General features: G+C 31.6%; 1 protein-coding gene across 10 annotated transcripts; it reads right to left on the bottom strand.

Moving 5' to 3' along the window:
- Positions 1-1,024: 1,024 nt before the first annotated feature.
- Positions 1,025-6,440, bottom strand: LOC11422090 (uncharacterized). 10 transcript variants are annotated; one of them, XR_005642218.1, is made up of 7 exons: positions 6,076-6,436; positions 4,770-4,928; positions 4,514-4,580; positions 2,965-3,056; positions 2,307-2,378; positions 1,573-1,698; positions 1,044-1,448 (listed from the first exon to the last, which is right to left on the bottom strand). XR_005642218.1 is itself a non-coding variant. In XM_024785434.2 (4 exons), the coding sequence occupies exons 1-3, from the start codon at positions 6,426-6,428 to the stop codon at positions 1,679-1,681; spliced, it is 465 nt and encodes a 154-aa protein (XP_024641202.1). In that variant the 5' UTR covers positions 6,429-6,440; the 3' UTR covers positions 1,044-1,448; positions 1,573-1,678. The 10 variants fall into 10 exon arrangements, 1 of the variants encoding a protein (XP_024641202.1); XR_003012804.2 differs by having other exon boundaries at positions 1,025-1,448; positions 3,849-4,928; positions 6,076-6,440; XR_005642217.1 differs by having other exon boundaries at positions 1,025-1,448; positions 2,965-4,580; positions 6,076-6,440.
- Between the last annotated feature and the right edge of the window lie 7,750 nt (positions 6,441-14,190).

The following is a 14,190-nucleotide window of genomic DNA, read 5'->3' as shown; positions in this document are numbered from 1 at the left end:
TTATAAATTTAGTAGTATAAATAAATGATAATTAAAAGAAAAAATAACTGCATAAAACTTTCATAGCTCTAGTAAAGTTGAAAGGTCTGAACTCCCTACTCCAGGATCCTGGCTACGCCACTGATCTGAAGTGACTATCTCAGGAGTTGGGAACCTATCTTAGAGTGCACACAAAGAGCCAAATGTTCATTACTTTTTACAAGAAGGGTCAAATATTTTCTACCAAAAAAGAAGGGCCAAATATTCATTTGACTTAGATTTGCATGGTTTTGTGCGTATCAAATTGGATTAATGTTTCAATGTTCTACCTTTCTAACTAGGTGGTGTGCAAAATATTCATATCTACGATAACTCTAGAATTTCAAGTCGTGGGGATGATATTCTATTATAAGAAAATTAACAGCATACACTTATGGGAAATAGACAGATGACATAGACTAGTAGGACTCATAAGTAGAGTTCACTTGTTAAAAAAAACTCCACTAACTACCACTTGTACGTCTATCTCTTTTATAAATGGACAACAAATGAAGTAAAGCCGAATTGTATTCATGGGCGGCAACATCATTGAATGATGGAGGAGGGTGAAGGACGACTGGAGTCGAACATGTACGCTAGGATGTACAAGGAAGAGAATTAGAAAACAAGAAAATATATTTTTAACTCCAGTGATAGTTAATGAGGTTTTTCTATATATAGTAACAAAGTGCTTTTTAGCACTACATATTATCGATCAAATACATCAATTTTTACTGACTCATAACTCTTGAAAAAAGATTTGAGGAAGTGTTGTTTTAAGATTTTATTTGTGTCGATCAAAACTGTTTAAACAAGTTTTGTATTAATGATACCAAACATTGAAGTACAGAGGACGGTTGCCCAATAATTTGTCGACTAGATACACAATAACTGGAGTTGAATCATCTCTCAAAATCAGGTTGTTTCATTTAAGCTCGTTTTTCGTTGGAAAATAAACGTATTTGATACGTATTTCAAAAATACTCAAAAATCAAATGAGAACGTATTTTGATGTGAATATAACATTTCTTCTCAACTAATGCTACAAATTACTATATAGCTTATAGGATTTGCAACAAGGGTCATTTAAAGTTGAATAGCAAAAGGGATTGGAGCATCAAGAGATGTGGAAAACAATCATACCTTAATCTTTATTTTTCTTCTAATCATGAAGCCTATTTCTATTAGCATTTTTTTTTTCCCTCATTTAAGGCAATTATTAAATAAAATACATGACCCAAAGCTGGTGTTTCTCTAAATTGAATCCAAACTGAAAAGAACACGCATACCGTGTGAAAAGAGAATCACACTTGAATTCAAAGGTTAGATTAATGCACAAAAATCCCTCTTAAGCTCCCAAGATGATAGCACCTCGACGATTCTTTCTACTCTTCCTCTTCATCGTCTTCTTCGGGAGCCTCTTTTAGCCACTATAGACAAGAGCAAATAAATTACTTACATATATGAAATAATGCATCTCATGGGATAGTTGAGAAGACGCAAGTAACATAATATTAGTTTTGTACGTGTGTAAAAATAGATGAAGATACTCACTTGAATTAATGGTTGGGCTAGGTTAACAAATACTTTATCAGCCTCATCCGGGTCTTTCTTCTCATCTTCCCAACTCAAAATAGCATCTTCTTCTATAACATCTTCATTATACATGTAGTGCAAAATCTGAAAGCAACTAAGAGTCAAAACAAAAGGAGGGTAAAGATAGTCCAATGCAGTGTGAGAATGTGTGAAACTATTGACTCCAATCATTTTACAAACAATATTGTATATAGACAGCATGAAAATGGGAGATCTCGGTATAACAAATACTGCTGCCAGCAAAGCAAGTATGCAAGTGTGAAAATTTGTTGGAACTTCAATTGTGTTAAAATCCATTTCACAACATTATTAACTTCAATTCGTTGTATCACCCGTTTCGGGTTGTTTTTATGGTTTACTGCAGGTACATGTCCCCCCAGTCTTGTACTTCCTGGTTCTGTTTTAATTTATCTGGCCTTTAGACAGAACGGTAGTGCTTAAGGTGTGATTCATCTTAAAAGTAATTTCCATATGACCAAAGGATATAACACTGTTAAAAGTTGAGTCCATGTTATAGTTTTTCTTCCTGAGGTGCGTAACACTCATTAAGAAGCCTAATTCATGAAAGATATAAAATTATTTTTAATAGTAACAGACGATATACATCAACTTCATACTTTGATAACCTTTCTTACATGCTACCAACTGAATAAAGACAATTCAATAACCTAACCAGTAAAAGATAAGCATACCTTTGTGAACAATGGAGCAAACTCCTTAGCAGATTCCAAACACATTTCTTCAAATTTTAGAATCACTTCAATCTGGAAGGAAATTTTTTTTGGAATCAGCCCCATGGATACTAACACTAACGTACTTGTCATAAACCAAAATTTCAGCAAAACCATATACAGCAAGCGCTTTTACAGTGGTTTCAGAGAACTCAAGAATGAGATAAAACTTGAAAAGAATGGAAGTGCATTTCTGCACTCAATTCTCAAATGAATATGATACAGGTAGGATGTATGAAACTTTTTCCATTCTGTAAGTGATTTAGCTAAAAACTGAATCAGTTATGCCAGTGGCAAGCACACAGTTCAGCACTTAGTTGAATGACTAAACTATAGATAATACAGTAGTTACAGTCAAGTTATACTCTCATAGTAGTTTCTCTTTATATTTTCTTAGGTATCCCTCTACCCCTTTCAGTTTCAGTATCTTCTATTTGATTCAACACTGGAGACTCCCAGTTAATTCATGTAACCTGAACATTCTGCATAATTTGTTACTAAATATATCTGATAGGTTTTTTCCAAGATGCCAAGTTTTCCAACCATATTCTATGCCTGATAAAAAAATAAATGGGAAAGATTAAAGACTGTGAAAACAGGAATATGGATGAAAGCTCACCGGCTGAACTATGGGGCATGTCTACAGCATACTTCATCATTGCATAAAATAAAGCTCCAGCACAATCAGCAGCTATCTTATTGTATGACAACCTAACACGAATAAAAACAATGTTTCTACAAATTAGTTCCTAGTGAATGCAGATTCAAAGTGTCTTCAAATAAAAACAATCAACAAATATGACGAGAACACCAGAGTCAAAGAATTGCAGTTCCGGAAAGATAATAGTTATGAACACATTCCATGAAGATGGCATAGCTTCTAAACGAAATTGAACATTGGTTCTTTAGCATATTTAGATAAGGTCAGTTGGAGGTTGGATGGTCTATGACTAGAGTAATGTGTGACTGATGTATCATATTTAGATATGATACATCTTTAATACATCTTACTAACGAAAGACACAAAATTGTATGTTTTTGTGACACATTCTGTTAGGAACCAAGAGATTCCAAAATTCTCTAGAAGGAATAGGGACCACTAAGTTTATGCAGCAGTTAGCAGTTAAGAGGGGGAAAAGCTGGAAATTAGTAGTTAGTAGCAGCTAGGGAGGAGATCACAAATACAGTTGTACCCCATGTTTGGGATTCATTCATTTTGATTGATCATAATAAAAACTGTATTATGTTGGAAAAGGAAATTCTCCCTTGCAGAGAAATCCCTGCATGTTTTTCTTTGATTCTTTTTTCTAAAATCTGATTTTTTACCCAGAGGAGCCAACACATTCACAGTAGAAATAATATATTCTGATATAGATGTGAAAAACATATGTCACTAAGCCTATTGTTGGATGATCACAATTACTTGTGATCATCATATATTAACTACTAAAATATTCGTGTATTAATGAGCAACAAATAAGTAATGCAAATGTCTTTTGTTACCATATCTTAGCCATTCCTTGATTTTCAAAATTTTCTCTTTAATCCTTAAATCAGTGTCATATTGTACCCTCTGTTGTCAAAAGCAGCCGCGCCAGCCGCTATAGTGGAAAAATCAGGACCACCGCACCAGGCCGCGTCGGCACATGTCAGAAGTGGAAAGCGGCCAAAGTGGACCTATAAATAGTAAAACAATAACTTGTACTAGTTGTATATAATTGGTATTAGCCATTTTCGATTTTGCTATCCCTTTTATTTCATATTATGAATACATCATGAAATTTTGAGTAATGTTTAAGGTATTTTAGTATTTCTTTTTGAATAGTATGGTATCTAGTATTAAATTTATTAGTGGCCACACCACCGAAATAGCGCCCGCTACACGCCCTGCTCCCGCACCGCGCCAATTATTAGGTTGGCCGCGCCACGCCGCATTTCCGCATTGACAACAGAGATTGTACCCATATCATATTATTTATCCAGGTTTCTTAACTGAAAACAAATTCTAACCAAGAACACAACAACCATTGTTCAATACAAAGTTCAAATTATAGTATCAACTTTTTAAGTCTTACAATATATGTGAATGGCAATGTAGCATATTTACGATAGCTGGAAATTTTCCGACATAAGTTGAAATTGAAGAACGAAATGAAGAAAATACATACCACATTGCGCTCGTATATGCAGTGCATCTCCAGCACTGACACAATTTTGAGACTCAATAGTTGTTACCTATGAAGCACGGATACGGACACCAGACACGACACGGACACTGACACGCCGACACAACTAATAATTTGAAAATATCACATAATTCGGTGTAATTACAAGTGTCGGTGTCGTGTCGGTATCGGACACGACACGTGTCCGACACTGGGACACGCCTAATCCGAGGAGTCTCCGTGCTTCATAGGTTGTTACAGTAAAATTAGGTTGATTAAACCACTCAGATTTCTCCAAATAGTTAATCACCTGCTTCGCATGAGCACAACAGAAAACAAAAACCTCTTCTACACCAGCTGATTCAAGCCATGTCAATGTGTAATATATCATTGGAACATTCACCAATGGCAAAAGCACCTTAAATCAACAAACAAATAGATATATCAAAACTCAAATAAAAATAATGAATTAATGTTAATGAGTGATCAATCACTAATGGCAAAAGCACCTTAAGTTAACAAACAAATAAGGCCTTGGTTAGATAAACAGCTTATTCGCAGCTTATAGCATAAGCGCTTATCATGAAAACCGCATACGTACAACCTATTTCTATATCAAAAGTAAATTAAGTTCAATTGTTTTTATATAAGTTATAAACTGTTTTCATAAGCTATCATGGTGAACTGATGAAAATAAGCTGAAAACAGCTTGTAAACATGTCATCAGTTATTTCCATAAGTTCTTCCATACAGTCTCACAAAATTTATGTCACTGTAGAAGCACAAATAAGTAAATCCATGTTCTTATATATGAATGTTGAAATTGTTCTTATACATGAATATGATTGTCGAAATTAATAACAACAACAATAAAGCCTTTTCCCACTAAGCGGGGTCGGCTACATGGATCAAATTACGCCATAATGTTCTATCATAAACCATGTTTCAGTCCAACTTATTAATTTCTAAATCTTTCTTAATAGTTTCTCTTATAGTTTTTTTAGGTCTTCATCTTCCTCTAGTGATCTGACAATCCTCCATCTGATCTACTCTCCTAGCTACATCTCTACATGCCCAAACCACCTAAGCCTATTTTCAACCACCTTTTCTACTATAGTTGCTACTCCAACTGTCTAATATTGTCATTTCTAATCCTATCCCATCTAGTCTTACCACACAAATGTTCAAATTAACCGATGTGAAATTTATCATTGCAACAATCACCAATGTCAATAGCACCTTAAATTAACAAATACATAAATATATCACAAGCTCTGTAACACCTACCCTTTTGATCACCGACAAGTATGATTACCTTGAATTATGTGATTTTCTTTTCAAATTATTATCGATGTCAATGTGCCAGTGTCATATCAATGTGTGTCTAGTGTCAGTGCTTCATAGATATATCACATTTCAAAAACTCAAACCAAAAACAATGAATTCATAAATTCAACAAAAAATAATGAATAAAAGCATCAAAATTCAACAATTCAAACCAAAAAAATAACAAATTCATGTTTATGAATGAACATTGCAAGAATCAACAAAAAAATTGAAATTACTTTGGGGCGTTCAAGAGTGATAGGTCTAACTTGGTAGTAAAACTATCAGCTAACATAATCGCTTGTAACGGAACACGAACAAGCTCATCGTGATCCTCTGAAACCCTAGCAGCGCTTTTCTTCGGTGCTCCCATTTTCTTCTCAACAATTGCAACAATGAAGAAAAAATTCCAGATGCTGAAATTCAGTGAAGAAATTGAATCGCGGGAACTGAGGATTAGTGTGAACGGCGGAGGTGAAGTGTGCCGCCGGAGGTGAACGGCGGCATTGGTGGTTCGCATAGAATCACGATGGTGAAATGTTTTTGTGATTTTTGGGAGACAGGTGGTTATAGCTTGGTAAAATAAAAACATAACTTTACTTACCTTCCGTTTCCGTCTTAATAATGTACACACTCCCATCATTGATATAAACAAAAATCCATGTTTTAATATATTTAAATTAATGATATATGTGACATATATCATTAATTGAATGTATCTAAAAAATATATTTTTGTTTATATTAATGACTGGAGGGTGTACAGACTACTAATTGTCAGAAATATTATTTTGATATTTTTGTGTGGATTATTTTTATCTTTTTGATTGATTTGCATATGGATTTTTAAGAGTCAAATATTTATTTTGAATAATAAAATTTCAATAAAAAAATACTTAAAATTACAAGATTTTTTTTAAGAAGCTAGAATGGTATTTTAATAACCAAATCTTTTTATTTGTCCCGAACAAGGTGTATTAGAGAAAAGTAAAGAGAAAAATCAAATTACATAATATACGTTTAAAGTACATCTGAATGGAAAAAAAAAAAAAAATTTATAAGAAATTTAAAAGATTATTCCACCACGAATCATAGTTAAAAGCAAGATTTTCATGTTTTGCTTTCAACCAACTAAAAGAATGAGCCTTAATGTTGTCAAGCAAAATGGTGAATAGTATTTTGCGAATTCTTGGAGCTTTTTGCTTTTCTTTCTATCCATAAAACCCGAGGTGAAGAAAACAAAACTAAAGGAATAATGTTTTTCTTGTGTTTTGAAAAGTCATCGAAGGAACCAAACTGAGGTAAATGATCTAAAATATTAAACAGCGTAACCAAGATGAAACCTAACCAATCGTACACAACAAACCAAAGTTGACAGAAAAAATCGCAATGAAGAAGAAATAGATAAACAATGTCCTCTAGATTACCACACCCCCCACACTTTGTTGAGAAGTATTTGGAAGAGCACTTCTCTCTACCACGAGGTATTTTGAATAGGATCTTATATATATATATAAAAAAAAAATTAAAAGATATTTGTTTTGAGAAAGTATGTCATTTTTATTATGTTAACTCTAATAATGAATATTTAACAGAATTTTTATTTAGAAAATCTAAGTTAGTGAATGTTAAATTTTGATTCTATTTTGCTCATAATATTTTTATTAATTATTTACTCCTAATTTTTGTACTCTGCGTAATTTATCAATCATGTCTCGTTAAATCTGTGACGTCGTCGCTAAACAATCTTATATTGTTGTGAAAATCATTTTTAACCCTTATACTGTTGAAGAGCATCAAACCAGATACAGAGTGAGAGTGAGTCGAAAATCATGAGTAAGAATTAAATGAGATGAACTTTTTTTTTTTTTTGAGCAAATGAATGAGATGAACATGAACAATTGTATTTTTAACAAATCAGAGGGATCATTCTGAATGGTTGAAGCCCTTTGAGTGATAACTGAATTTGAAGTGTGAAGATAAAATAAGAATTGGAAACATTATTAAATTCATGTTTGATTGCAATTAGCATCTGAGATGTGTGATAAATGAAGTACTTGATAAATTGACAACATGTTCTTAATTGATTAAGTATATCTATTGAATTGTTGAACTATAAATAATATATATTGGTGTGATATTTGAATAGTATGTCGAATATGTGTTGTTGTAATACGAAGTATTGTTTTGTTTTGATATGTGTTGTTGAAAGTATGAAATCTTTAATTTAAATAAATTATAAGGTAATTATTATTATGAAATTTGTGTATTTTATAACTTTGTGATGGACATTATCGATACGAGTTATCTAGCTTGAGAGAGGCAATGGTGGTGCTCAAAGAATATCCTAATTATGACGTACTTAGCACATGAGAGACAATCATGATACTCATTTAGATAACAATGATGGTGATTATCCAGACGGTGAAGGTCATTTAGAGGGCCTTGTGGGTGATTTGTAAATGTATATGTCTAGTATCGAACTCTTAATTGACTCCTATTGATTGCATGATGTCAAAACAGTTGTCAAAATCTAAACAGTCATGGCTAGACACCAGTTAATATTTTACTAGTAAGAGTGTTAAGCACCGAAGTCAACCACTGAGGTGTTGTTTCAACAGAGACACTAAACATTTACTTCTAGTTTGCTATCAAGAGTTAGTAATATGGTACCACATACATATGAAATAGAGGTGCAAAAGCATTGCATTAACATTATTTTTCTTTGATTTGAAATGTGTACGATCTTGTTTGGTAATTGAATTGAATGTTTGTTTTGTTTCTATCAATTGTTAATTATATATGGTATTGCGATGTTTTGCGTATTCTTCTCATTTGTTTTATATTATTCCATGTTTTCAAAACTCACTTGTGTTGTCATAGATGCCCAAACATTTTTAATACAACTATTTGACATAGTAATTATTGGGGATAAATTAAACCAAATTGTTGTTTATGCAAATAATAACTTTGTTAGTCCTTACCTTTTTAGATTCATATGCTTACTCATTTTAGTTTTGATGTTTAACATCAATACCACGTTTTGATTTTGGTAGTGATTAAAATTTATTGTAATGTAGTCAATAAAGTGGAGTCTAGATGAGCTTCATTTTGTTCGCACCACTCAATTGCATTATGTAAATATTAATCATGTGTCACATGACTATACAAAAAGTCAATGCCATTTATCATTAACCTACGTTTTTTTAGAGTATTAACATAGTTTGAATAAAATAATTGAAGATATACTCTTTTTTTTATTTTTTTATTTTTAAGTAAAATGAAGATATATTCATATTCATATATAGTCAAAATCCTATTTAAATATAACATGCATGTATACAAACACATAATGTACTCCAACAAAATAATTTACTCTTGATGATACATGTCTAACACATAATCAAAACTACTGGATATCATGATCCACATGATTGATGAAAAGTTATAAACACAACATGCTTCATGATGTTAGGATCTGCAACTACCAATCAAATCAATCTATGCTAAAAGAAAGAAGAAAAACGACAGAGAATAAAAATGCAACTATGTTTTTCATATCCTCGCATGTAGGAATTACAACCATTAAATACCAAGGTCTACATCCTTTAAAGTAGCGATATAAACACTCGTTCTCAATTATTATTTTTAACATCGATTGAATTGAATAAATAAAAATGTTATGAGGCTTAACGACGTACAACAAGGGACTTTGCTGAGTTCTCTTCTGTTAATATTAAAGTGCAACAATTACGTTCTTTGTGCTATGCATCCATCAATCCGGGTATTTCATCAACACGAACGTTCCTGGTATCTAAATTGTAATGCCTACGTTTCTGTAATTACTAAATTTTTCTCTCTAAAGTGCTACAACAATATCAAAGCTATACAATAAACTGTTGTTGTGTACAAATGTGAGTTATGTTATCTTTCGGCGTATGGTGTTGATCCTCAATGTCTTTCTTCAACTTAGCTACGGTAACAAATTTTCCTTTCTTTGTCTTAACACAAACTAAACTATTTTGATCACCTATATCATCAGCCATTTGTGAAAACCTAAGAAGAAGTTTGTGAAATACTACATGGGCATTGGTCTCTTGATTTAATAGACAGTCCATAAATTACTTGACATAAAGACTATTGAATTTATCTTAAGTGAATTATATATAAAACATTATAAATCAACAATCTTTACTTGGTATACTAGTCAAAATATGAAAGACAAAATATTGTTTATCAAACATGTGAAAGTTGTCTGTTATATGAATGAAAGATAGAAATAAGATCTAGTAGATAAATAGCTATTTTTTCAACATTTTTTTGAAGACATCAAAGATTGAGAAAACATTGAAAACAACATTTTCAAAATATCCACTCTATTATTCATGTTGATATAAGTGGTAGCTAACAATGTTTGATGTGAAATTCCATCAATTAAGTGAAGATTTTAATATTTGTTATTTTTCCAGCCTTCAGTTATATTAATGTTTTGATTTTAGGATTTGAAAAAGAAGGAGAAAAAGCGTGTGAAGCGATTGACTTCTGCAGTAAAAAAAACTGACGTATGATGCTCGCAACACTCAAATTGGTTTGATACCTAATTTTTTATGCAAGTCGTAAGTTACTCTTTTTCTTTTTTGAAGAATTACTCAATCTCTTTTAAATGTTGTTTTTAAAGTAATATTTTATTTTCGTTTTGATAGTAAGTACAACCAATATTAGATAGACCTTGTTGATAATGAATGAATTATATATGCAGCATTATAAATCAATAGTCTTTATTTGGTATATTAGTCAAAATAAGAATGACAAAATATTGTATACCAAACATGTGAAAGTTGTATGTTATACGATGGAAGATAGAAATTAGAATTAGTAAAGTAAATACATTTTTTTCCAGTATTCTGTGTAGACACCAAAGATTCAGAAAACATTGAAAACATCATTCTCAAAAATTCAAAATATCCACTCTGTTATTGTCACATTGATGTAGGTGGTAGCTAACAATGTGTATGCGAAATTCTATCAATTAGGTGGAGAATAAATTTTAAAATTGCAGCAATCATGACCCTTCAATTGATTTATTAAATTGTTTAGTAGTATGCCTCTACTAAATAAAGATTAAAACTTGTTTCTGATGTAATTGAATTAAATGTATGTGTTGTTTCTATCTATCATTGTTTATATATGATATTATGATATTTTGCGTATTCATCTCATTTGTGTTATATTATTCCATGTTTTCAGAACTCACTTGTAGTGTTATAGATGTCCAAACATTTTTAATACTACAACTTGACATATATTTTTTTTTTTAAGAATTACTCAATCTGTTTTAAATGTTTTTAAATTAAAATTTTATTTTGGTTTTGATAGTAATCATAACCAATAGTAGATAGACCTTGATGTTAATGAATGAATTATATATAAAGCATTATAAACCAATATTACGTACTTGGTATACTAGTCAAAATAGGAAAGACAAAATATTGTATACCAATCATGTGAAAGTTGTATGTTATCAGACCTAGTAAAGTAAATACCTCTTTTTTCAGCATTATTTGTATACGCCAAAGATTTAGAAAACACTCAAAACAACATTTTCAAAAATTTCAAAATATTCACTCTATTATTGTCACATTGATTATTGTCACATTTATATAGGTGGTAGTTAACAGTGTTTATGTGAAATTCTATCAATTAAGTGAAGAATAAATTTTGAAATCAACAATGACCCTTTAATTGATTAATTAAATTGTTTAGTAGTATGCCTCTACAAAATAAAGATTAAAGCTTGTTTATCATGTAATTGAATTGAATGTCTGTGTTTGTTTCTATCTATTGTTACTTATATATGGTACTATGATATTGCGTATTCTTCTCATTTATGTTATATTATTCTATGTTTTCAAAACTCACTTGTATTGTCATAGATGCCCAACCATTTTTAATACTACTACTTAACATAGTAATTAATAGGGATATATTAAACTAAATTTTTGCTTTTGCAAATAAGAATTTTGTTAGTCCTTACTTTCTTCGATTCATATGTTACTCATTTTAGTTTATGGATATTTAACAACAATACCACTTTTTGATTTTGATAGTGAATAAAGTTTTAATATAGTTAATAAAACAAAGTCTAGTTTGTGAACTTCATTTTGTTCGAACAACTCAATTGTGTAAATCTTTGAACCTGATTAATCATGTGTCACATGGTATTCCTTCTGGTATGCTAACAGAATAACATTTAATGCTTCTAACCAAGCTATTAATGGCCCGTAATATATACACGCTTTTAATTGATCCAATTTTCACCAATTCAGTAACATAATCCACTCATAATACCCGTGAAGCCCGGATACGAGATACGATACGGATACGGATACGATACTGCACCGATACGGAAAAATTTCAAAAATCAAGATACGATACGGCTGAGATACGTTAATAAAAAAAATTATATAATTAAATGTACAATATAATTATAACCATTTTTTTAATAGGCAAATATATTAACAAACACAAGAAACCAGACTCGTAGCACATTAACATAAATATAAATAATATTGACGATTAAGAGAGTGGTCATTAGTCAATTACATACGCAATATATACAAAAAGAGCACCATCAGTACTATACATCAATGTTGCACTATAATCCAAAAGGAACTTGTTAGTACTATATTATATTGATCCAAAAAAGAAGCACTATATCCAAAAAAGAACACATCAGTACTAAGAGTTAACACTAACAAGTAACTAACATTTACATCTCCTCTCCTCCATTCCCATCATCAAGATACAAATTAGCTTCCAAATCCGGTTCATCCAAAGACAACTCTGCTAACTCAATTCCAACACCATCAAGCGGTTCATGCGCATCTCCACCAATGTCCCACATTCTTGATTGTCCTTTCTTATATCCATCTTCTTTCCTTGACAAGAGTCGAAGATTAGTATGCACATAAACCAAATCTTCTACCCTTTTGGATCTATTTTATTTCTTTTCAAAGAATGGATAAAAGAGAAAGTACCCCAATTTCTCTCACAACATGAGGAAGAACAAGGTTGCACAAGAAGCTTTAAACCCTAATTTCTCGACGGTGGCCAAAGTGTGGTGTGGTGTGGGTCGTACTGGCACCAAAGAAAGATAAAGGAAATGTATATATATTATAGTAATATAATGTTTTTATTCTTATTTAAAAAAAAAACAGAAATCAAAATAATATAAAGAACACAAGTATTCGTGCGTATCGAGACGTATCGGAAAGTATCGGATAATTATTTTTTTAAAAAATAAAATTTAATATTTGGATACTCTTCGGATACGTATCGGGAAGTATCGGACAGGTATCGGTGCAGGATACGCAGGGGATACGGTACGTCATCCATTTTGAAGTATCAGGACTTCATAACATAATACTCATCATAACATAATCACTCATAATTAATCAAAATTACAAAAATTCACCATTACATACGCAATCCATAAAAGATTGAATTTCATCAAAAGTGCAACATTAAATATTTTTTTCAAACATATGACATTATTACACGCCAATACATATTACACTTCAATGGAGCGGACACAAATATGTAAGATATTATTTCCAACCATCAACCTAAACATGTAATCTACATCGCCATCATCATGGATAACTTTTGGAAAATAAACGGTCTTCCAACCATCTTCATCTTTATCCGTCATCATATTCACGCATGACACCTGTACAAATACATGAGATGTTATTTGATTTTCACCAAGATGAACAAAATATCTGTTAAGTTGTGCCTTCAACTCATCTAACCTGTTGATGAGGGTTAAAAAAGTAACAAAGCATTGCAACTTCAACATTGGATTCTTTTATATTGGATTTATCTATAGATATAGTAAATCTCGCCCTTTGCCGCTTGTTGATGAACCCAACCAAGCAAATCATCTCACTCTCGCCCTCTATCATTTGTGAAAAATTAAGGCGGTGTTTACTTCATTATCACAAAGCTTGGAAACACCGGTAGGTTTCGCTTCAATAGAAGCTTGATTGGAAATTTTGACTTCAACCGAAGCTTCAATGGTAGGTTTGACAATGAAATCAACATGAGCTTCAATGATGGCCGGTTTCAGCTCAACACCATCATCCACCATATTTTCAACCATCACTATATCTATCAAATAAAAAATAATAAAGAGAAAAATATAAATAACTTATGTAACAAGCCTAAGGTGACAAAAATTTGGCGCCAAAATTCTAATACTGACTCCATGCAATTTAACTCACCTTGGCACCTCAGGATGAGTTAACTCACGCTACTTTTAGGGCTCTAAAATAACGAACATAGCAGAAAAACCAG

The sequence above is a fragment of the Medicago truncatula genome, chromosome 6 (genome assembly GCF_003473485.1).
Source record: "Medicago truncatula cultivar Jemalong A17 chromosome 6, MtrunA17r5.0-ANR, whole genome shotgun sequence".
In the NCBI taxonomy this organism is placed as follows: domain Eukaryota; kingdom Viridiplantae; phylum Streptophyta; class Magnoliopsida; order Fabales; family Fabaceae; genus Medicago; species Medicago truncatula.
The sequence above is the reverse complement of the archived record's forward strand: the minus strand, read 5'-3'. Positions and strand labels throughout refer to the sequence as shown.